General features: G+C 46.4%; 2 protein-coding genes and 1 pseudogene across 2 annotated transcripts; all 3 read right to left on the reverse strand.

Annotated features, from left to right (window-relative positions):
- Positions 1-3,143: 3,143 nt before the first annotated feature.
- On the reverse strand, positions 3,144-4,383 carry LOC123068766 (LOB domain-containing protein 42). Its single transcript, XM_044491415.1, has one exon. The coding sequence runs from the start codon at positions 4,259-4,261 to the stop codon at positions 3,374-3,376; it is 888 nt and encodes a 295-aa protein (XP_044347350.1). The 5' UTR covers positions 4,262-4,383; the 3' UTR covers positions 3,144-3,373.
- A 134-nt stretch (positions 4,384-4,517) lies between these two features.
- Positions 4,518-10,578, reverse strand: LOC123068764 (G-type lectin S-receptor-like serine/threonine-protein kinase SD2-5; annotated as a pseudogene).
- Positions 10,579-10,806: 228 nt separating this feature from the next.
- LOC123068765 (pentatricopeptide repeat-containing protein At1g66345, mitochondrial) lies at positions 10,807-14,783 on the reverse strand. Its single transcript, XM_044491414.1, has 3 exons — positions 12,404-14,783; positions 11,624-11,725; positions 10,807-11,512 (listed from the first exon to the last, which is right to left on the reverse strand). Exon 1 carries the CDS (start codon positions 14,720-14,722, stop codon positions 13,022-13,024), a length of 1,701 nt encoding a protein of 566 aa, XP_044347349.1. The 5' UTR covers positions 14,723-14,783; the 3' UTR covers positions 10,807-11,512; positions 11,624-11,725; positions 12,404-13,021.
- Positions 14,784-22,323: the final 7,540 nt, after the last annotated feature.

Raw genomic sequence — 22,323 nt, forward strand, 5'->3', positions numbered from 1 at the left:
TGGTCATTTTTCTTTTTCTGTTTTTGGTTTTAGTTGTTGTTTCCTATTTATTCTAGCCCTCAAATGAATCTTGTTTGTGTTGAATTTTTTTGCATAAATTAATAGCAATATTAACATGCCACATATAAATTTTCATAATTTTTGGAAAACCACATAATTACATTTGTATTTGATAGCTCCTGGTGAATATAGATAGGGTTTAAATTTATTTATCCAAATTGATTTTTTTTATTTTTATAAATGTTAAAATATCGAGGAGAATGGTTTAAATTTTTTTGTGAATTTGTTTTAGGAATTTTTTTTGGCTTATGAAACAATTTGAAACAATTTTTGAGAAACTATTTGAGGAAAATTCTCAAATTGTTTCATAAGCCAAAAAAGTATTCTCAAATTGTTTCATAAGCCAAAAAATATTTTTCCTCAAATTGTTTCACAAAAATTGTTTCACAAAAATTGTTTCAAATTGTTTCATAAGCCAAAAAAGTATTCTCAAATTGTTTCATAGAAAATTTTACACTATTCTCCTCGATATTTTAACATCTATAAAAATAAAAAAAAGCAATTTGGATAGATAAATTTAAACCCTATCTATATTCACTAGGAGCTATCAAATGCAATTGTAAATATGTGGTTTTCCAAAAATTATGAAAATTTATATGTGGCTTGTTAATATTGCTATTAATTTATGGAAAAAGTGTCAACACAAACCAGGTTCATTTGATAGCTAGAATAAATAGAAAACAACAACTAAAACCAAAAACAGAAAAAAAAATGGCCACATGCACCTAGTCGGCCCACCACAGGCTGATTGACTTCTACTCCCTCCGTCCATGAATAAGTGTACATCTAGCTTTTGTCTTAAGTCAAAGATTATAATTTTTGACCAACTTTATAGAAAAGAGTAGTAATATATATATGACATCAAATTGATATATTATGGAAGTACATTTCAAAACGAATCTAGCCATACTAATTTAGTGTCATAAGTGCTGCTACGTTTTCCTATAAAGTTGGTCAAAGTTTTAAGACTTTGACTTAGGACAAAACTTAGATGTACACCTATTCACGGACGGAGAGAATAGTTGGCCTGCAGCAAGCCGACTGGGACTAATTGGTTCGCAGCAAGCCAATTAGTCCCAGTCGGCTTGCTGCGGGCTGACTGGAAGCCAATCGGCCTGCGGTGGGCCAACTAGGATGCAGTGTATTATTTTGAAAATAAAAATATCGGCGTAATATTTATGCAAATTAATTAAAAAATGTATTATTTAAAAAAAATTAGCTGCAAGTTGGCCCCTTAATATAAAGACACAGCAGGTAGCCGAAATAGGACTAAATTGCTAAAAACCAGAACAATTGCGGTCTGTTTTTCAAAGAACACCACCCAACTAATAGGACACAAAATCTGACATGGATCCGACTGTTAAGTGATGGAGTGGCATGGGGAAACTCACATTGTTCGACTCAATTATTAGGCTGGCGTAGGGCCCACATGTCATCATCTCTCTCCCACACCTTCTCCACATGCAGCACAGAGCGAAGGGCTACACCATCGCGTTCTTCTTCTCCACTTATGTTGCTTCTCCAATTCGGCACATATGTGCTTGTAAGAGCAACTTTAACAGAGTTGCCATATACTATGTGGTTGCCATATGGTATATGGAGGGCTCTTCATATGTATATGAAGGCCGTGGTGGCTGTGCGGAAACATAGGTTCGCCAAAAGGACAACCTTCATATTGTCTTATATGTGGATCTCACTTGTCATTTACTACAACAGTTCTTCCCCCAAAATCCAAAATTAAAAAAACATTTGATTCAGAGTTTACTCCGACTTCATTCTTAATATTTTTGGACAAAAATTGGGTTATAGTTCGACTTACATTGATAGACCATGATTAGTTTAACTATAAACTAATAATTAGATAATAGTTTCGGCCACGTCCTTCGCCACAGGCACGTCCATCGCCTCTGCGGGCGTAGAATGCGGCAATACGGGCCTCGATGGCTCAAAAATGCGCCTTGGCGAGGTTGTCCCAGGTCGGCCATTCATCTACGTCGGCAAAGGCAAGGGTGGGCGCGGGCTCAAATCTACTGCTCCATTCGTGTGTCCATCTGTGCACCCACCTCCAAGGCTACGTTCATCTGGTCCTTTAAGGGGTCCACCCGTCGACTTCTTCACCTTCATCTCATCCCCAAAACTGAAGACGAGGGGGAACTTCTGCCAGTGCACCAATATAGCTGAAGTGGTGGATTGGAGGCGGGTAGAGGCGTTGGATAGGGCAACATATAAGAGAGAGTGGAAGGCGCCGACCTTTTATAGGGCGACTCGGGCGCCATAAAGAGGGCAGTTGGGGAGGCGGCAGGCAGCTGATGAAGAGTGGTGAAGGGGCTCATCTCGCAATGAAAATGTTGTCACGTCATGTTCACACGCGCTCCCGACTGCTCAAACGGCTCCTCGGTCTGCTCACGTGCAAGCCAAGAGATGATGCCACATGGCACCATCTTACGGGCTCCCACGGGAATCCGATGGAGCGGTCGTGTCATTAATGGCCGGGTGCCCGTCGTCGATGATGCGTTGGAGGTTGGGTTGATTCAAATCTCGCATGTGGCGCATAAGAAGAAGAAACTTCCCGCGTGCAGTTGGATTTGGAGCGAGCTCCAAACTTGGTCTTCACAGTCTTCAAACATATGGAGGCTATGAGCTCGGTTGTGGAGCGAGCTCCTTAAATTATATCGACTGAGAGACATATAACGACTTTGCTAAAGTGCTATGCTATTTCGGATCAAAATCGTTATACTAGCAGTTATTATGCCGACTGAAGCCATATGACAGTTGCTCTAAGCCTACTTTCAATGCATTGGTACTTACATGAGGTGCTAAGCATATTAAAAACTTTAGCAACTAAAACCCCTAATGCGTAGATGCTTAACTTGTTGGTGCTAAAGCATCCTTTATTTAATGGTTTTGCAACTAAAATTCTTCATGCATTGGTGAGATTCTTTCATTTAAGTGTTTTGCCTAGGTTCTCGCGCTTAGTATTGTTTCTTTTTAGGGTCACCACCCTCATCTCTTTTCTGTTAATTACCTTGCCATATCAGACTTTTTAACTAGGTGGCAGCCTTAGCAGCCGTAGACCTAATGACTTGAAATCAGTACATCATAGCTATTGTCATTCCTATGAGTAATATACCGAAAGATATATCCAGAGAGGCCTAACAACAAGGCACTCAGCAGATGAACAAGGTACAAGATTCTACTACTATTCTCTACTCTAAAATGGGGAAAAGACAAAAACCACGAAGGTGCATGACACGATCCCAAAACTGATGACTTCTCAGCTAGTTCAAGGGCGGTACTGTCGCCGGCCGCGTCTCTATGCCACGGGCAGCTCAAGCAGCAGGCCGATGTGGCGGGACTCGGCGCTCGAGCTGCTGGCGCCGAAGCGTGCCCCTGCCGGCGGCGACCTCGCCACCACGCGCGGGGTGACCTGCTGGAACCCCAGCGTCAGCTCCAGCCCGATTTCGTCGTCATGTGCCTCCTCGTCCTGGGCCACCGGCGGCACGGGGCTGCGCTCTGCTTGGCTCACGTGCGAGCCCGCGTCAACGTCGGTGCCCTCGGACGACTCTTCTTCCCTCGCCTGCTCGACTGCCATGCCGTCGTCTTCAACGTGGCTGCCGTGGTCGTGGCTGCCGGCGGACTCCTCGTGGCTCGGCGCTTGGTCGAGCCCACCGTCGTGCTTGGCGCCGGAGAAGCTCTTGGACTTGGGCTTGGCCGTGGAGGAGGACGCGCGCTTGAACCCGGTGCGCCCGGCGCGCGAGACGCCGAGGACCGTGCCGGCCGCCGCGGCGGCCTCCGGAGACGCGGCAGGGCGGTCGGCCTTGGCGACGTGGCGGATGTCGCACGCCGCGAGGGGCGCGTCGGAGGTGACCCGGACGATGGGGCGGCCCTTGAGCACGGCCTCGACGGCGGCCTGGCAGGCCTCCCACTGGCCGGACCAGAGCAGGCCGACGGAGCCGTAGACGGGGTTGACCATGCGGCCGCACGCCTCGTAGAGCAGCGAGCGGAAGAGCGCCGGGCGGAGGCCGGGGCCGTCGGCGGCGAGGAGGTTGAGCAGCCCGGCGCGGCCGTAGAACTTGGCGAGGAAGACGGTGGCGTTGGCCTGCGCGTCGGCGCTCCGGATCCACTCCAGGCAGGGGCGGATGGTGCAGCCCTCGCCGCACCCCTTGCGGAGCACCCGGCACCCATTGCAGCTCATCCGCATCCTCCTCTTCCTCCCTTCCGATCGCCGGAGTTGTTGGAGATCGATCGATCGTGGTGCTGTGGACTGTGGCTCTCTCTAGCCTCTTCTTGCGTCTTTGGAATATTTTTGCTGGTGTGTGATGGTGGTGAATTTGGTTGTGGTGATGGGTTTTATAGGTGGGGTGGGCGCCAACGGTTTTGGGAGGGCGGGTTCGGCGCCGCTGCCAAAACAACGGGAGATGCCCACTAAACAATGGGAGAGATGTCCACTGCACGGCTACCCCGGTATCACGGAGCCGCGTCGCACACGAATGTTCGAAAAGGGGAATGGATTTTTCAACGGCTTGCAGTGAAACTGGAGGCGGCCACTTTCGGTGGACTTTGCGAGGTACCACGGTTTGGTTGGAGTGATAGACATGATGGCATGGCATGACATCCCCCGTTGGAGAAACAAGTTGCACGTCCCCTGGTTTTACCAATGGATGGCATCGTCATCTTTTGCCATACCTCATGTTATTCCAAGGAGTGCACGCACCCTACTAGCCACTCCGTCCAAGTCCAACTCGTATACCGCATGTTATTCCACATTCAAACTTTTCAGCTCCAAAAAATTCTTTAAAAAAATGTGTGCAAAATTTCAGGATAAAATACCTTGAATTTCAGAGTTGCAAAAAAAAAGAGTAGATTTTGAGGATGAACATTACATATCGTAAAGAGCCGCAGATTTGCTTTTTTTTGGTAGCTCTCATGTTAACTGTTTCGACCTAAAAACCTTCCACACGTACACCATGTTTCTAGGTATATGTGTATTTTCTTTCAGAATTTTTTGATACTGAGTAGTTTGAACTTTTTTAGTTTCCAGATTAAGGCATTCATGGAGGTCGGTCCATATTTGGTATTTTCATATAATAAGCACATACATAGAGGGCAATGTTGCGGATAGGGGATGATATAGCGGGCTGACAACCGGAAACTGCCATTGGTGACCGAGCTCACTGGAGGCCTCCAGATTCAAAATTCAAATTTCATTCTTTTTCCATTTTGAAAAATTCTGAAAAAAAATACAGATATACATGAAGGCATAACACACATGTGTGTAAATTTTCAGGCCAAAATACGTTGAAATGAGGACCGTGCAAAAAAGACAAATCTGAGGCTGTTTAATACATGATACTATTCATCCTCTCAGGCCATAAATTTGTCTTTTTTGTACAGGTCATATTTGAACGTATTTCATCACGAATTTTTACACACATGTGGGTTACATCCTTACATACACGCATATTTTTTCAGAATTTTTTGAAACACAAAAGTTTGAATTTGAATATTTCAAAAATAAAGACCTCCAAAACGCCATTCTCCCTGACAACTGATATTACACCCACATCATTACAAACACACTATTTTTGAACCAATCTGTGGTCCGATGCTTGGTAGGACAGTGGTATCCGAGCCCATCAGGGTTCAAGTCCTAGACTCATTGGTGCTCGCATTTCTCTGGTTTTATTTCAGGCTTCCGGCGGTGTACGTTGAATGGGAGGAGACGTTCCCGTCGTCTGCGAGACGCTTATGGTGACTTTGTAAAATCTCAAGATGTTATGCCGGCCTAGTCTCTTGAAAGTGCTCACAGGGATAAGTATATGCTCGTGTACGTGAGCGACTTCAATTGTACTATGTTTAAAAAGCCATGCAAATTATTTTCTAGCACAACCTGAGACGCTACCGCTATTGCGGCTGCCATTTAAAAGTTTTCTTCAAAGCGCACCTGGTTTTGGCATACCCATACTTTTTATTTTTGTCAAGTGGGCTTGTCCCTTCCCAGTAATTGATCGCAACTATAATTGCTTACAACTCACGGAGCACCAAGATGAGACAGAAAGAAAAAAGGCAACTGATCAGCGCCGGTGCGCCGGCCGAACGATTCGGCCGGTCCAATGCCCAACGTCCGATCGCTTCGCCCGGGCCGTTAGATCGCCCCCTTCCTCGCGCGCACGAGCGGCAACGACTCCCTCCATCCCCGCGGTGCTAATCTCGCTCGCGCACGCCTCCCCATCTCGCCCCTGGCGCTAATCTCGCTCGCGCACGCCTCCCCATCTCGCCCCGTGGCGCTAATCTCGCTCGCGCAGGCGCAGGTAGTTGACTGCTTCTTCTTCCTCCCGACGCCTTCTAGGACGTCTTCCAGGATCACTAAAAAGCTTCATCTGGCAACAAAAAATGCTTCATCCGACGATGAAAAAAGCTTCATCTGGATAACATGGATGTAGCTTCGTGCATGTATGGTTGTAACATTTACTTCTGCCGGTTGCAGCTTGCTAGTCGTAGGTTGAAGCTGCCTGCCATCACCGGCCACAAGTTCGCCGTCGTTCGATGCAAACATGTCAGTTCACCCCGCTGAAACATTTTTGTAGCCTCTCATAGCTTTTCCGAAGCACGGTTGTAGCTTCCTAATCTCCAACTGCATCCATTTGTCGTCGCCGGCCACAAAACTGCACAGCCACCGATTGTAGCAAATATCGACGCTGGTTGTAGCAAAAATGCGATGCAGTTGTAGCAAAAATCAGTTGTGGTTCCAGCTCGCTTGTTGGTTGAAGCAAAAACCAACAATGGTTCCAGCTTTTGCGTTGGTCGATTGTATCAAAAAAAGGGCTGGTTCCAGCTTCGCTGTCTGCTCCTCGGTGATGCAACCATAGGACTAGGAGGAGGGCAGTTCCAGCAGAGGAGGATGGTGGCGCTCGCCGGAGCAGTGCCGACGGAGCCAGCCTAGGAAATCTTGGGGTGGTTGCTGGCTATGGCGACGACGACGCAAGCAGCCTCGCCGGTCTAGCTTGGTTGCTGGCCATGGCACGAAGGAGAGGAAAGAAGCGATGCAGGTGGACGAGCTCTCGAAGGGATAAGATTTCTGTGGACTAGCAGTGCTGGGATAAAGACGTGCGTGGGACCCATGTCCACGTCACGCGCGTGCAGCGGACCGGCGCAAAAGTTCCGCCGGCACACCGATTGTAAACGTTTCCCAAGAGAAAAACGAGTTATGGCACTAGTAGGAAATCTGCTGCGATGCATTCGCTGTCAAACGCATCCTACGGGGCGAAAACCTACTATCCCCGTGCATATCCACTAAAAGACCGGCAAAATCAAACCAACATTAGCAACAAGCCAACAAAGCAGAAGAGCAGCTCCAGAAACACAGAGCTACAGACCGGAAATACAGCACTTTACCGAGATACAGTATGCTGCCAAAACAAGGGGTAGCCGACGGACTTGCGCGCCGGGGGTGCAACCAGTCATCTACTCCAGCATATCATCTGGGACTAGACAGCTGCACAGCTGAAAGTAGAGTATCAGCCGGCTTGAAAGCACTCGGATGGAGCCGGTCCACAACATGCGAGGACGTCGGCGGCTGTGGCACATCACAGACGCCTTCAAGCATCTGGACAACTCTCGACCCCTTGGAAGCCTCCGGGAGAAATCCTGCTGAACGCACCACAGAGCAACCCTGATAGCTATCTCCACCCGGCCATCTCCATCGTCGTACGCCAACTTGGCATCGACGATATTGCGAAGATCGCCTTCCTCCAGCTTCTTGAAAGCGAAGGGTGGGAAATGGGCCTTCTCCGAGGCTTCCAAGGGGTCGAAGCTCCTCCTTCCGCTGATTATCTCAAGCAGGACTATCCCGTAGCTGTACACGTCGCTCTTATCTGAGATGGCGTAGTTAGTGATCCACTCGGGCGCAACATAGTCCCGTGTGCCTCTGAGCCTGGTGAAAACATGGCTTTGCTCCCTGCTCATCAGCTTGGCAAGCCCAAAGTCAGCTACCTTTGCATGGAAGTTGTCATCAAGTAGAACGTTCTCAGGCTTGATGTCACAATGTATAATCTTGGACTCGCAGTCCTGATGGAGGTACGCCAGCCCCTTTGCTGTTCCAAGTGCAATGTGAAACCTTGTATCCCAGTCTAGAAGGGGACCATCCACTGTACTACTGAAAATCCACCTGTTTAGAGACCCCTTGGCCATGTACTCGTACGCAAGAAGCCTTTGTGCCCCCTCGACACAAAAGCCTCGGAGTTTAACTAGATGGACATGGTGGATGTTGCCAATTGTAGTCATCTCAGAGCGGAATTCTTTCTCCCCTTGGCCTAGGCCCTCCGGCTTCTTTACAGCAATGCTACTCCCATCTGGGAGTGTTCCGAGATACACGGATCCAAATCCTCCCTGACCAAGCTTGTCAGCGAAGTTGTTTGTAGCACCTCGGAGCTCCGTGTAAGTAAACCGCATTGGTGCTCCAGATATCGTCTGTAGAAACCCATCGTCTTGTTCTTGTGAGGGTGAAGGTTGCCTCCAACGATGACGATAAATGCTGAAGCCAACATAAACAAGGACCCCTATGACAACCAACAGTACGACCACAATGACAACAGTAATGACGGTGTGCCTCCCACCGCCACTCCCAACTTTAGATACCTTGATGAAAGATACAGAAGCAGGTTCCCTTCTATCTTTCTCGCGCAAACTACCGATCTGGTTGAAAAGGAAGCAATTGCCTGAAGTTTGCTCAAAGAACATGGCAATGCACGAGCAATTGCTCATGCATGCGTCCTTGCATCCTGTGATGTTTGTTCTAGCCAAGGGCGGGGTGAACCTAGTGCCAATATACCCAACTCCACTATCGACTTGAGCTAGCTGAAAGTCCTCTTTTGAGTTACATGGTGATATGAGACCGGGGTTGCAGTTTGGAAAGGTGCCAAGTGCTGACGGGCACTGGCATCCTGCTCCACTAATGCAAACGGAATAGGGGCTGCACTCGGCTGGCATGTCACATGAGTCCTCCGGGATTGGGGTTGGGAGAGCAGTCGTGTTTGTGTCATAGGTAGTCTGTAGGATGTAGAAGGAAAGGGATCCATCCTCGCCGAGGACAGCAATCAACGTGTCATTGGCATCACCCTGCTGCGCAATGACAAGCTCTGATAGAAGAGACCCTGATTTATCATAGAAGCACCACGAAGCTGAACTGAGGTTTGAAGAGTAAATGGCTCCATCCATGTTCACGATCAACCTTGTATCCTGCAGCGCAGACCAGTAAGGTTGGGGGTTCTGGAAGCCTGCGTACAACCTCATGTCCCCTGATGTGATCCCAAGTGTATAACTAATGTTGTGTGTGCTGGACTGCCTCACAAGTGTCATCCCATCAGTGAAGCTCTGGCCAGACACAAGTGTGTTCGCTGGATAGCTGAAACTCTGCCATACAAGAGAAGAGCCGTCTTTGCCGAGCACTATAAGATTGCCAGAGTCCAGCAGCCGAATAGAGGCGCCCTTGCCGGAGAGATTGGCAGTCCAGATGGTGGAGCCTTGAGACCACAGGTAGGCATTACCATCCTTGTCGAACACAAAGGTATCCATACTAGAAACAGGAGAGTTAGCATTGGCAGTCCAGATGACAGTATAGGAGGGTAGGTGCACCACTGAGAGAAGATAGGAGGAGTTGCTCGCTGATGCACTACTGGACACAAAGCCCAAGCCATATACAGTGCCATTGGACACCAGAAAAATTGCATTATTATGGATGTAATCATTTTCGGAGGCACTGAACCCTGGCAGGAGAACTTGTTTCTGAACACTGCCGCTGCATATTATCCAGAGGTTGGCTATCACAAGCATCCGCAGCAAAACGAAGCCTGTTGAACAACTTATTCATATTAGATGCAGGCATGCAGTAACACAAACATCTAGCACTCCACCAAGGTTATTTCCAGATTGATGCATGTTTGAACTGCATAACTTAGCACTGGAAAGTTCATAGTAATACCTCTCATTAGAGCATGTTGTTGTCTAGCAGCCGCAACATCCCCTGAGGCGATGAGAAGGGAGGCCACCATGATGCACATCTGGAACATGGTTTTGGACGCAATGTTCATGAGAGAATATTGCTGTTCATACATGTGGTGATGGGGAGGAGCAAGGCTAGGCTTGAGATATCGTATGTATGGAGTGGCAATCCTCTGCCACATGTTACCGGTCATGCATCTGGTTTCTGGAGTCGGTCAATGGGAGCTGGCAGCTCTTTTTGGAAATTTGTACCAAGTCGTAATCAAGCTAGCCTGCCCCTACAGACCATGGTGACTCAAATACATTCAAAGAATGGTCCCTATCTTGACTCAGGTTATGTGGCATAGATGGCATGTGGACCCACTGTGAAAGAAAAAGGAATAAAAATGGAGATGAGATGGGGAAAAATAAAAAATAAAAGTCACATTTTGCTGAGATGTGCCCTTATCAGAAATTCAGTTGGACACCCGAGCACGCATGCTGCTGGTATCTGCACCAACCAGTTCCACGGAACTGACACTGTATTCCGTTCTGTATTATCAGTTTCCTTGTGCATTTTCATATGACCATGGCCCACGGTTGGCACATGCCCATTAATTGTTGGGGATGTCCTTATGGCATGCCATGGATGACAATCAGAGTGCTTCGATACAATGGACGTACATTTTTTTTTATAAATGAGAGTTTGTTAATTATGAGTGCCCAGTCACTATTAGAATTCAGATTTCCTAGAGTGCGATCATTTTCTAGATGAATGGCTTTGCAGCACAACTTTAAATGCCAAATCAGTCAAGATCGATACAAGGTGTTGATAAAATCCTAATTACAAAAACATATCCTCAACGCTGCTGCAGATCAAAAATTTCACCCGGAGCCTGAAGGGGTCAAGGGGTGGAGCCAAACCGAGGGGGGAGCGATACCCATTGGTGTAGTCAGCGGTCACGTACACCAGGTTGAGCTTTAGCTCGGCTCATGACTATCTTACAATGAACATTCACTAGCCCATGGGCCCTAGCTAGCTGTGAGGAAGATGGTTTGTCATGACCGGGTTGAAGCCTCTACTAAATCTGGATCAAAGAGAGGAAGACGTTGCTGGAGGACCCCCATGCCAACCAGGTGTCTAGCCAAACACCGTCAGCGTATGGACAGCTGGTGAAAGATTTTTCATTTTCTTTTTGAGCTAGGATGAAAGTTCATCTTGGCTCCAAATAAAAAGGTAACATGAAAAGGAGGCGAGTTAATGAAGACTTTTATTCATATAGGTTTTGGTCATAGTGGCCACTTTGAGTATAGACAAGTCATACCTGAAGCCATCAGGCCCCACGTGTCCTTGCAGAGCATGCCACGGCCTGCCCTCCCCTCCTGCGCGCAAGTTCCCGCAAGGCGCTCCCCTGCCCGGCTGGATCCCCCTCGCTTAGCACCGAGGCCACCGGAGCACGATCAGCCTAATTTTCTTGACACATCAATCGCTCAAGTGATTAAGAGCTAGCATCAGATTCGTGGACATCTAGCACAGAGTAGCAGCATAAGTGAAAATCAAGAACTAGTTTGGCTGGTGACAAACCTGTGTCTTCTGCATAGCAGATCCATTGGTTGCTGCAGTAGAAAACCAACACGATAAAAACTGTGTGCCGCTGAGGTGTGATGTTGGGTCATATACCAGAACCTACACACATGTACAATAGACAAAAGATCCAAGAACTGCAAACTAAATGACAGCAAACTTTGTATTTCTTGAACAAAAAAAATATCTTATAAGAGATGTCACATGACAACAGCATGTTCATTACACTATCTGTAATACACTCATAGAGTATTACAAATAGCCTGATTTTGAAAACGAAAGCCCTCAATTTTCATTAACCAGTCCAGCAAACAAAATTAGCTATTATCTTTAATGTTCCATCACCTAAAGATATACAGACGCTATTTGTCATATGCCTTATAGAATCCTACTGCCAACCTTAAACACAGTCATGCAGCCCCATATCACCTACAGGTGTGCGCACATTTAAGTAGAGAACAAGACTTATAACATGCCAGGAAATACAGACTTATAACATGCCAAAAGCAAAGAGGGCAGGCTATAATTAGGTCAAGCAGAATGTAGGAAGTTAACTGTTGACTGAAATGAGGCCTTCCGTTTCACAATATGAAAAGAATGAGATCAAGAAAACTTAAAAGCACTGAACATCAGCAAGATTTGAATCAATAAATGAATTCAGAGTCAGTTTGATAGATGACACTGAACAATGCTATAGACATGTGAATGACATTATAATGGTTCAGTGCATTAAAAATGTTATCATACATTATGTCATCATCAGCACTGGAAAAAGATTACCATTTACTGGTTCCTGCTCAGTTCATTAGTGCTTCACAGAAGAACAAATCCATGCAGTAACAGGCAAGCAGAAATCCAGTGATCCATTTTGCATTGAAAAGGTCCTAGGAGCAGCATATACACTCATAGAGTAGTTATGTTTGCAATAATCTTGTCTGGACTCCAAGGGATGCGGCATTTGGTTTTGATCTGCATCGTAGGTTGGCCTCATCCACTTGCACACAAGCAGAAAATAACATGTATCCAACTAGAATCTCAGATTGTTCGCCTTACAAGGCGAGAAAAGAAAAATGGATTCTCTTGTAATTCCTCCCCTCACTCGCAGGGCAGGTTTCATGTTCTCGGGAGTTAGGGAGGTCTTAATTTCTCCTCACATGTCCTTTTATTTTCAGCAGCCTTGTGGTGGTTCGCTGTTGGCTAGCCTACTTTTACAATTGCCTTTGCAAAGGTACAATAAGTGCAATATGTAGAGTATACTCCATCCGTCCCATAATATAAGACTTTATTACATCCAATAGCCACCTTCTCCTTCTTTACCTTCGCCTATCCTTCAGCCCCCTTTAGCTTTTCACCCATCAAACACAAAACATCTAACTGCAAGATCAGGTATTACGGGAACTATGTCTTTACTTTGATGACTCTTCTCACCAACATCATAAACGTATCCGCAGAGGGGATTAGCTTCTCGCTCTGTGCAGTCATCCTGTCATATAACCGAAGTGCGCTCTTAGTGTTGCCCTTCTCACAGTAACTGCTGATCAGCATATCGCCTATGTCACTAGTCGGAGCCAGCGATTTCCTTTCCATCACGGACACAAATTTCTCAGCTTCCTTTGGATTCCCACACCGGCACAGGCCACTGATCAGGGAGGTAAAAACTTCAATGCCATGGTTAAGTCCCCTGTGCTCCATCTCATAATAAATCTTGACAACACCTTCCGCATCACCAACCTTGCCGTACCCATCAATGAGCTTACGGTATGTATCCTGACCAGGAATAGTTCCTTTGTCGATCATTGCCGTCACCAACTCGTTCGCCTTGCCGACCTGTCCAGCACCACACATCGCCTCTAAGATCTCATTGCAAGTCCCAATGTCCGGCACAAGGCCTTCATGGAGCATCTTGTCAAAGTACTCCGACCCCTCATCTGTCCTCTCATGTCTAAAACACCCGGTGACTAGGTGACTGTATGTAGCATCATACGGCTTCAACCCCCTGGACAGCATTTCTTGCAGCAACCGCATGGCCTCACTGACATTGCCTTCACGGCAATGTACTCCGATGAGGCAAGTATACACAAATGGGTTCAGGCGACAGCCTCGTCGGACCATGTCGTCCCACTGCTCTTGTGCCGACTCCAGATCACCAGTACGACAGTGGGCATGCACCATCAGCGAGTAAGCAACGCCATCGAACACCATGTTCCTCTGCAGCATCCTCCTGAGGAGCAAGATCCCTTCCTCTGTCCTCCCCTCCTCGAAGATCCACAGCGCTAGCGCGACGTGCGCCACGACGCCCGGCGCGCACTTCTTGCCGTGGATCCTCTCCACGAGGGCCGCCATCCTGGCAAGTGCGCCCTCCCGGCTCAGCACGCCGACGACAAGCTCGATGGTGGCCTGGCTGGCGTACACCCGCTTGAGCGTCATTAGCTCGAACACCTCCCAGGCGACCCGGAACCGGCCGGTGCGCTGCGCCGCGTGCAGCACGGCGTTGAAGGCGGAGAGGGAGGGGAGCACGCGGCGGAGCGCCAGGTACCGGCAGGCCTCGAGGGCCTCCTCCGGGAGGCGGAGCTGCGCGTAGGCGTGCACCAGGAGGTGGAGGCCGCGGGTGGTCGCGGCGGTGCCGCTGTCCTCGTAGGCCGCGAAGAAGGCGTCCAGGAAGTGCGAAGCGGGCGAGGAGGAGTGCCTGGTGATGGCGGACTGGAGGAGGACGGAGGCGTGGCTGATGAGGGCCGCGCGGGCGAGGAGGTGGACGAGGAGGCAGTAGGAGCGGAGCGAGTGGGGGGACGGCGACGAGGCGGCGGCGGACCAGTGGAAGAAGCTGTGCGCGTTCTTGGCGATGGTCTCGGCGGAGGAGGGGCTGGGGTTCCTGGCGAGGGAGAGGAGCACGGCGTCGACGTGCCCCTCGGGCGCCGCGGCGGCGGGGAACGAGGCGGAGAGCGCCTCCCAGGTCACCCTCGGGCTGCTCGCGAGGTAGTGGGAGACCTGCTGGGGCGTCGTTGCGGCGGCCGCGGGCACGGCGGACGCGGCACCGCGGCAGGGGAACGGGGCGCCGCCGCGCCGCGCGAGCATGCGGCCGCCGGACTTGGCTGCGTTCATGTGGCCATCGATTCAAACACCACCGAGGTAGACGGACCTCGTCGGTGACGAAGCGGCACCTATTGGGGCTCGGAAGATCTCGTCCACCGTCCGATCAAGTAAATGGACGACGCAGATGACAAACGTCAAACAGTATGCTATAAACATAAAATCCACAGTATCAAATAAGCTCACAGTATAAGTAGTTTCAGTTAACTTTACATTCAGAGTCCAATTCAAAAGGCAACAATAAAATTTATTATTTATTTCGTGTTCGTAATTAATGTTTATGTTCAATGATATAACTGCAGTGGTTCTCGAGTCTGCAATAACCACGAGGCTCAGAGAAAACTCATATGCACATATGAAATAATAAACGGTAAATAGATTTCTAGTCTCGCCTCTAAAGCTAGCTCAAATGTTGAATGATGCTTTCATTTTTCTGAATCATGGGCATAAGTTAAATGTAACGAGGATGCCGGCAACTTTGATGGCATATTGTTAAAAAATCACTTGTGTTGAAGTGACCAAAATTGTGTGTCATGCTAAGTCTTTCATCATAAGTTTATAGTTTATAGCAAAGAAAAGTTAACATTTGCATAATTTCTTAGACCATTAGAGTATTGATACATTCACACCGAATGATGTACTTTGAGGTCATTAAACATCACATAGGGTGGTCATAACGGCAACTTACAAGTGCATCAAAAAAGTACTCCCTCCATCCCGAAATAAGTGTCTTTACCTTAGTACAACTTTGTACTAGAGTTAGTACAAAGTTGAGACAGTTATTTTCGGATGGAGGGAGTATGACAAAATACTTGATACCTCAAGACTAAGATTTGCTCCGCCAACATTGAAGAGATATTCTTAGGGCCCTCTTAATGTGACGGTATTCAAGAGATATTCTTAGGGCCCTCTTAATGTGACGGTATTCATCATCGTACAGACATAGTGTGACTTGCTCATGACGATGCCAGAACACGAGAACGATAAAGAAAAAAGAACAAAACTGATAACGAGAAAATTCACACAGTGATCATGTTGTTGATTCACGGGAATGCCAATATATCTCACCTTGGATTTTCTAAAGTATCACGAAGCAAAAGTAAATCACACATGGTAACTTTAGGAAAGGGGTTGCATGTCCATCAGGCACCTCAATTTATTTTTGGCTGGATCAGGAATAAGCGGCCAAATCTTCTTCTTACTCCTCCAACCATTTTGTATTCACCATCTTCATCTTCAGCCTAACCACCTGCCACTACAGGAATCAGGCACTTTGCCGTCCGTCGTGGCTGATGGCGAAGGCATGCCTGGCGGACAACAAAGGCCTTAATTTGTCGTCCGTCAGCAGACGGCAAACAGGTCCGGCTGAATAGGTTACGGCGAAGGGCTCTTTGCCGTCTGCTGGCAGACGGCAAAGATGATATGGTCTTTGCCGTCTGCCAGCCCACAGCAAAGGACTTGGACGACACACGTGGCAGCTTATGGCCGTTAGGGGTTAACGGTGCGCTTTGCCGTCAGCTGGCGGACGTCAAAGACCATTTCATCTTTGCCGCCAGCCAGTGGACGACAAAGTAACCAAATAGGCCAGCCCCCCAGGTTGCACAGGTAGCTGCCACGTGGCAGCTTTGCCGTCTACTGGTTGATGGCAAATCTCTTTGTCGTCTGCCAGTGGACGACAAAGAGCCTGTATAGCCCCTGTTTTTTTTAGATTCATTCAGTTTCAACACACAAGTTTGAACACACAAATTTCACAGCTGACATATCCAACACACAAGTTTCATCGTATATACATACATAACCAACACATAGTTCCATCCATACATATTACAATAGTTTCACATTGTTCATCCAACACCTATCCATCCATATAACAAGTTCCACATTGTTAATCGATACAAAATAAAAGCAGAAAGGGAAAAGAAGCACTCCATCCATGCAAGCTTCCGTGAAGTAAATGAAATCTGCAAAATGGGAAACAAGAAAGTTAGAAGAAGAATACTAGAAGAAGAAGAAGAAGACTAGAAGAAGAAGTAAGCATACTTGGGTAAAATGGAGATAACCTAGCTAATTATGCCATTTTGAGTGAACTAAGCATATTATGCCATTTTTTATATAAAGCAGCTAAGTATAGGTCTTTATTGAGCTAACCTAGGTAACTAAGCATATTAGAGCTAACTTAGGTCATTTTGGAGAAGAAGAAGAAGAAGAAGAAGGTTTTGAAGGAAATATGCCCTAGAGGCAATAATAAAGTTATTATTTATTTCCTATTTCATGATAAATGTTTATTATTCATGCTAGAATTGTATTAACCGGAAACTTAGTACATGTGTGAATACATAGACAAAACATAGTGTCCCTAGTATGCCTCTACTTGACTAGCTCGTTAATCAAAGATGGGTAAGTTTCCTAACCATAGACATGTGTTGTCATTTGATGAACGGGATCACATCATTAGGAGAATGATGTGATGGACATGACCCATCCGTTAGCTTAGCATTATGATTGTTACAGTTTCATTGCTACTGCTTTCTTCATGACTTATACATGTTCCTCAGACTATGAGATTATGCAACTCCCGGATACCGGAGGAACACTTTGTGTGCTATCAAACGTCATAACGTAAATGGGTGATTATAAAGATGCTCTATAGGTGTCTCCGTAGGTGTTTGTTGGGTTGGCATAGATCAAGATTACGATTTGTCACTCCATGTTTCGGAGAGGTATCTCTGGGCCCTCTCGGTAATGCTCATCACTATAAGCCTTGCAAGCATTGTGACTAATGAGTTAGTTGCGGGATGAGCTCAATGTGACTAAGTAGTTAGTCACGGGATCATGCATTACAGAATGAGTAAAGAGACTTGCCGGTAACGAGATTGAACTAGGTATGATGATACCAACGATCGAATCTCGGGCAACTAACATACAGATGACAAAGGGAACAACGTATGTTGTTATGCGGTTTGACCAATAAAGATCTTCGTAGAATATGTAGGAGCCAATATGAGCATCCAGGTTTCGCTATTGGTTATTGACCGGAGATGTGTCTCGGTCATGTCTACATAGTTCTCGAACCCGTAGGGTCCGCACGCTTAACGTTCGATGATGACTTGTATTATGAGTTATGTTTTTTGATGACCGAAGTTTGTTCGGAGTTCTGGATGAGATCACAGACATGACGAGGAGTCTTGAAATGACCGAGACGTAAAGATTGATATATTGGACGACTTTATTCGGACACCAGAAGTGTTCTGGAGAAGTTCCGGATAAAACTGGAGTGTTGGAGGGTTACCGGACCCCCCGGGGGAACTAATGGGCCACATGGGCCTTAGTGGAGAGAGAGAGGGGCAGCCAGGGCAGGCCGTGCCCCCTCCCCCTTGGGTCCGAATTGGACTAGGGAAGGGGGGCGACGCCCCACTTTCCTTTTTCCTCTCCCTCTCCTTCCTTCCCCCTCTCTCCCTCTTGGTGGAATCCTACTAGGACTAGTAGTCCTAGTAGGACTCCCCTTGTGGGGCGCACCCTGGAGGGCTAGCTGGCTCCCCCTTGCTCCTTTATATATGGGGCAGGGGGCACCCTAGAACACACAAGTTGATCTTTTAGCCGTGTGTGGTGCCCCCTCCACAGTTACACACCTCGGGCGTATCGTCGTAGTGCTTAGGTGAAGCCCTGCGCCGGCAACTTCATCATCACCGCCGCCATGCCGTCGTGCTGACGAAACTCTCCCTCGTCCTCAACTGGATCAAGAGTACGAGGGACGTCATCGAGCTGAACGTGTGCTGAACGCGGAGGTGCCGTACGTTCGGTACTTGGATCGGTTGGATCGCGAAGACGTTTGACTACATCAACCGCGTTAACTAATGCTTCCACTTTTGGTCTACAAGGGTACGTGGACACACTCTCCCCTCTCGTTGCTATGCATCACATAGATAGATCTTGCGTGATCGTATGATTTTTTTTGAAATTACCACGTTCCCCAATAGTGGCATCCAAGCCAGGTCTACGCGTAGATGTTATATGCATGAGTAGAACACAAAGAGTTGTGGGCGATAATAGTCATCCTGCTTACCACCAACGTCTTACTTTGATTCGGCGGTATTGTTGGATGAAGCGGCCCGGACCGACATTACATGACCGCGTTCATGAGACTGGTTCTACCGACGTGCTTTTGCACAAAGGTGGCTGGCGGGTGTCTGTTTCTCCAACTTTAGTTGACTCGAGTTTGACTACGGTCGGTCCTTGTTGAAGGTTAAAACAACACACTTGACGAAAAATCATTGTGGTTTTGATGCGTAGGTAAGAATGGTTCTTTGCAGAAGCCCGTAGCAGCCACGTAAAACTTGCAACAACAAAGTAGAGGATGTCTAACTTGTTTTTGCAGGGCTTGCTGTGATGTGATATGGTCAAGGCATGATGTGATATAAATTGTTGTATGAGATGATCATGTTTTGTAACAAAGTTATCGGCAACTGGCAGGAGCCATATGGTTGTCACTTTATTGTATGCAATGCAATCGCCATGTAATTGTTTTACTTTATCAGTAAGTGGTAGCGATAGTCGTAGTAACAATAGTTGGCGAGACGACAACGATGTTATGATGGAGATCAAGGTGTCACGCCGGTAACAATGGAGATCATGATGATGCTTCGGTGATGGATCATGAGCACAAGATGATGATGGCCATATCATGTCACATATTTTGATTGCATGTGATGTTTATCTTTTATGCATCTTATTTTTCTTAGTACGACGATAGCATTATAAGACAATTCCTTACTAAATTTCAAGGTACAAGTGTTCTCCCTGAGTATGCACTGTTGCTATAGTTCGTTGTGCTGAGACACCACGCGATGATCGGGTGTGATAAGCTCTACATTCACATACAACGGGTGCAAGCCAGTTTTGCACACGCAGAATACTCGGGTTAAACTTGACAAGCCTAGCATATGCAGATATGGCCTCGGAACACCGAGACCGAAAGGTTGAACATGAATCATATAGTAGATATGATCAACATAGTGATGTTCACCATTGAAAATTACTCCATCTCACGTGATGATCAGACATGGTTTAGTTGATTTGGATCATGTGATCATTTAGATGACTAGAGGGATGTCTATATAAGTGTGAGTTCTTAAGTAATATGATTAATTGAACTTTAATTTATCATGAACTTAGTCCTGATAATATTTTTCAAATCATGATGTAGATCAATAGCTCGTGTTATAGCTTCCCTGTGTTTTTTGTATGTTCCTAGAGAAAACTAAGTTGAAAGATGATAGTAGCAATGATGCGGACTGGGTCCGTGATCTGAGGTTTATCATCATTGCTGCACAGAAGAATTATGTTCTTGATGCACCGCTAGGTGACAGACCTATTACAGGAGCAGATGCAAACATTATGAATGTTGGGCTAGCTCAATATGATGACTACTTGATAGTTTAGTGCACCATGCTTTACGACTTAGAACTGGGACTTCAAAAATGTTTTGAACGCTACGGAGCATATGAGATGTTCCAAGAGCTGAAATTGGTATTTCAGACACATGCCCGTGTCAAGAGGTACGATATCTTAAACAAGTACTTCGCCTAAAAGATGGAGGAGAATTGCTCAACTAGTGAGCATGTGCTCAGAATGTCTGGGTACTACAATCACTTGAATCAAATGGGAGTTAATCTTCCAGATAAGATAGTAATTGACAGAGTTCTCTAGTCACCATCACCAAGTTACTGGAACTTCATGATGAACTATAGTATGCAAGGGATGACAAAAACGATTCCTGCGCTCTTTGTGATGCTGAGATCAACGAAGGTAGAAATCAAGAAAGAGCATGAAGTGTTGATGATTGACAAGATCACTAGTTTCAAGAAAAGGGCAAAGGGAAAGAAAGGGAACTTCAAAGTAGAATGGCAAGCAAGTTGTCACTCCCATGGAGAAACCCAAGCTGGACCTAAGCCTAAAACTGAGTGCTTCTACTACAAAGGAAATGGTCACTAGAAGTGGAATTGCCCCGAATATTTGGCGGATAAGAAGGATGGCAAAGTGAACAAAGGTATATTTGATATACTTGTTATTGATGTGTACCTTACTAGTGCTCGTAGTAACCCGTGGGTATTTGATACTTGTTCAGTTGCTAAGATTAGTAACTCGAAACAGGAGTTGCAGAATAAATAGAGACTAGTTGAGGGTAAAGTGATGATCTATGCTGGAAGTGGTTCCAAGATTGATATGATCATCATCGCACACCCCCTATACTTTGGGGATTAGTGTTGAACCTAAATAAATGTTATTTGGTGTTTGCGTTGAGCATTGATACGTCTCCAACGTATCTATAATTTTTGATTGTTCCATGTTGTTATATTATCTGTTTTGGATGTTTAATGGGCTTAATATGCTATTTTATATTATTTTTGGCACTAACCTATTAACTGGAGGCCCAGTCCAGTTTCTGTTTTTTTGCCTATTTTAGAGTTTTACAGAAAATGAATACCAAATGGAGTCCAAACGGAATGAAACCTTCGCGATGATCTTTCTTGGACCGAAAGCAATCCAGAATACTTGGAGTTGAAGTTTGGAACTCCACGAGGAGGCCACGAGGCAGGAGGGCGCGCCCCCACCCTTGTGGGCCCGTCGTAGCTCCACCGACGTACTTCTTTCGCCTATATATACTCTTATACCCTAGAAACATCAGGGGGAGCCATGAAACCACTTTTCCACTGCCGCAGCCTTCTGTACCCGTGAGATCCCATCTTGGGGCCTTTTCCAGCGATCTGCCGGAGGGGGAATCGATCACGGAGGGCTTGTACATCAACACGATTGCCTCTCCGATGAAGCGTGAGTGGTTTACCATAGACCTTCGGGTCCATAGTTATTACCTAGATGGCTTCTTCTCTCTCTTTGATTCTCAATAGAAAGTTCTCCTCGATGTTCTTGGAGATCTATTCGATGTAATTCTTTTGTGGTGTGTTTGCCGAGATCCGATGAATTGTGGATTTATGAACAAGATTATCTATGAATATTATTTGGTTCTTCTCTGAATTCTTATATGCATGATTTGATATCTTTGCAAGTCTCTTCGAATTATCGGTTTAGTTTGGCCTACTAGATTTATCTTTCTTGCAATGGGAGAAGTGCTTAGCTTTGGGTTCAATCTTGCGGTGTCCTTTCCTAGTGATAGTAGGGGCAGCAAGGCACGTATTGTATTGTTGCCATCGAGGATAAAAAGATGGGGTTTATATCATATTGCTTGAGTTTATCCCTCTACATCATGTCATCTTGCTTAATGCGTTACTCCGCTCTTATGAACTTAATACTCTAGATGCATGCTGGATAGCGGTTGGTGTGTGGAGTAATAGTAGTAGATGCATAATCGTTTTGGTCTACTTGACATGGACGTGATTCCTATATTCATGATCATTGCCTTAGATGTCTTCATAATTATGCGCTTTTCTATCAATTGCTCGGCAGTAATTTGTTCACCCACTGTAATACATGCTATCTTGAGAGAAGCCACTAGTGAAACCTATGGCCCCCGGGTCTCTTTCCTCTTACATTACATCTCTTTTCCTTTATATCGCATCTCGTTTACTATTTTGCAATCTTTACTTTCCAATATATAC

The sequence above is a fragment of the Triticum aestivum genome, chromosome 3B (assembly GCF_018294505.1).
Source record: "Triticum aestivum cultivar Chinese Spring chromosome 3B, IWGSC CS RefSeq v2.1, whole genome shotgun sequence".
In the NCBI taxonomy this organism is placed as follows: domain Eukaryota; kingdom Viridiplantae; phylum Streptophyta; class Magnoliopsida; order Poales; family Poaceae; genus Triticum; species Triticum aestivum.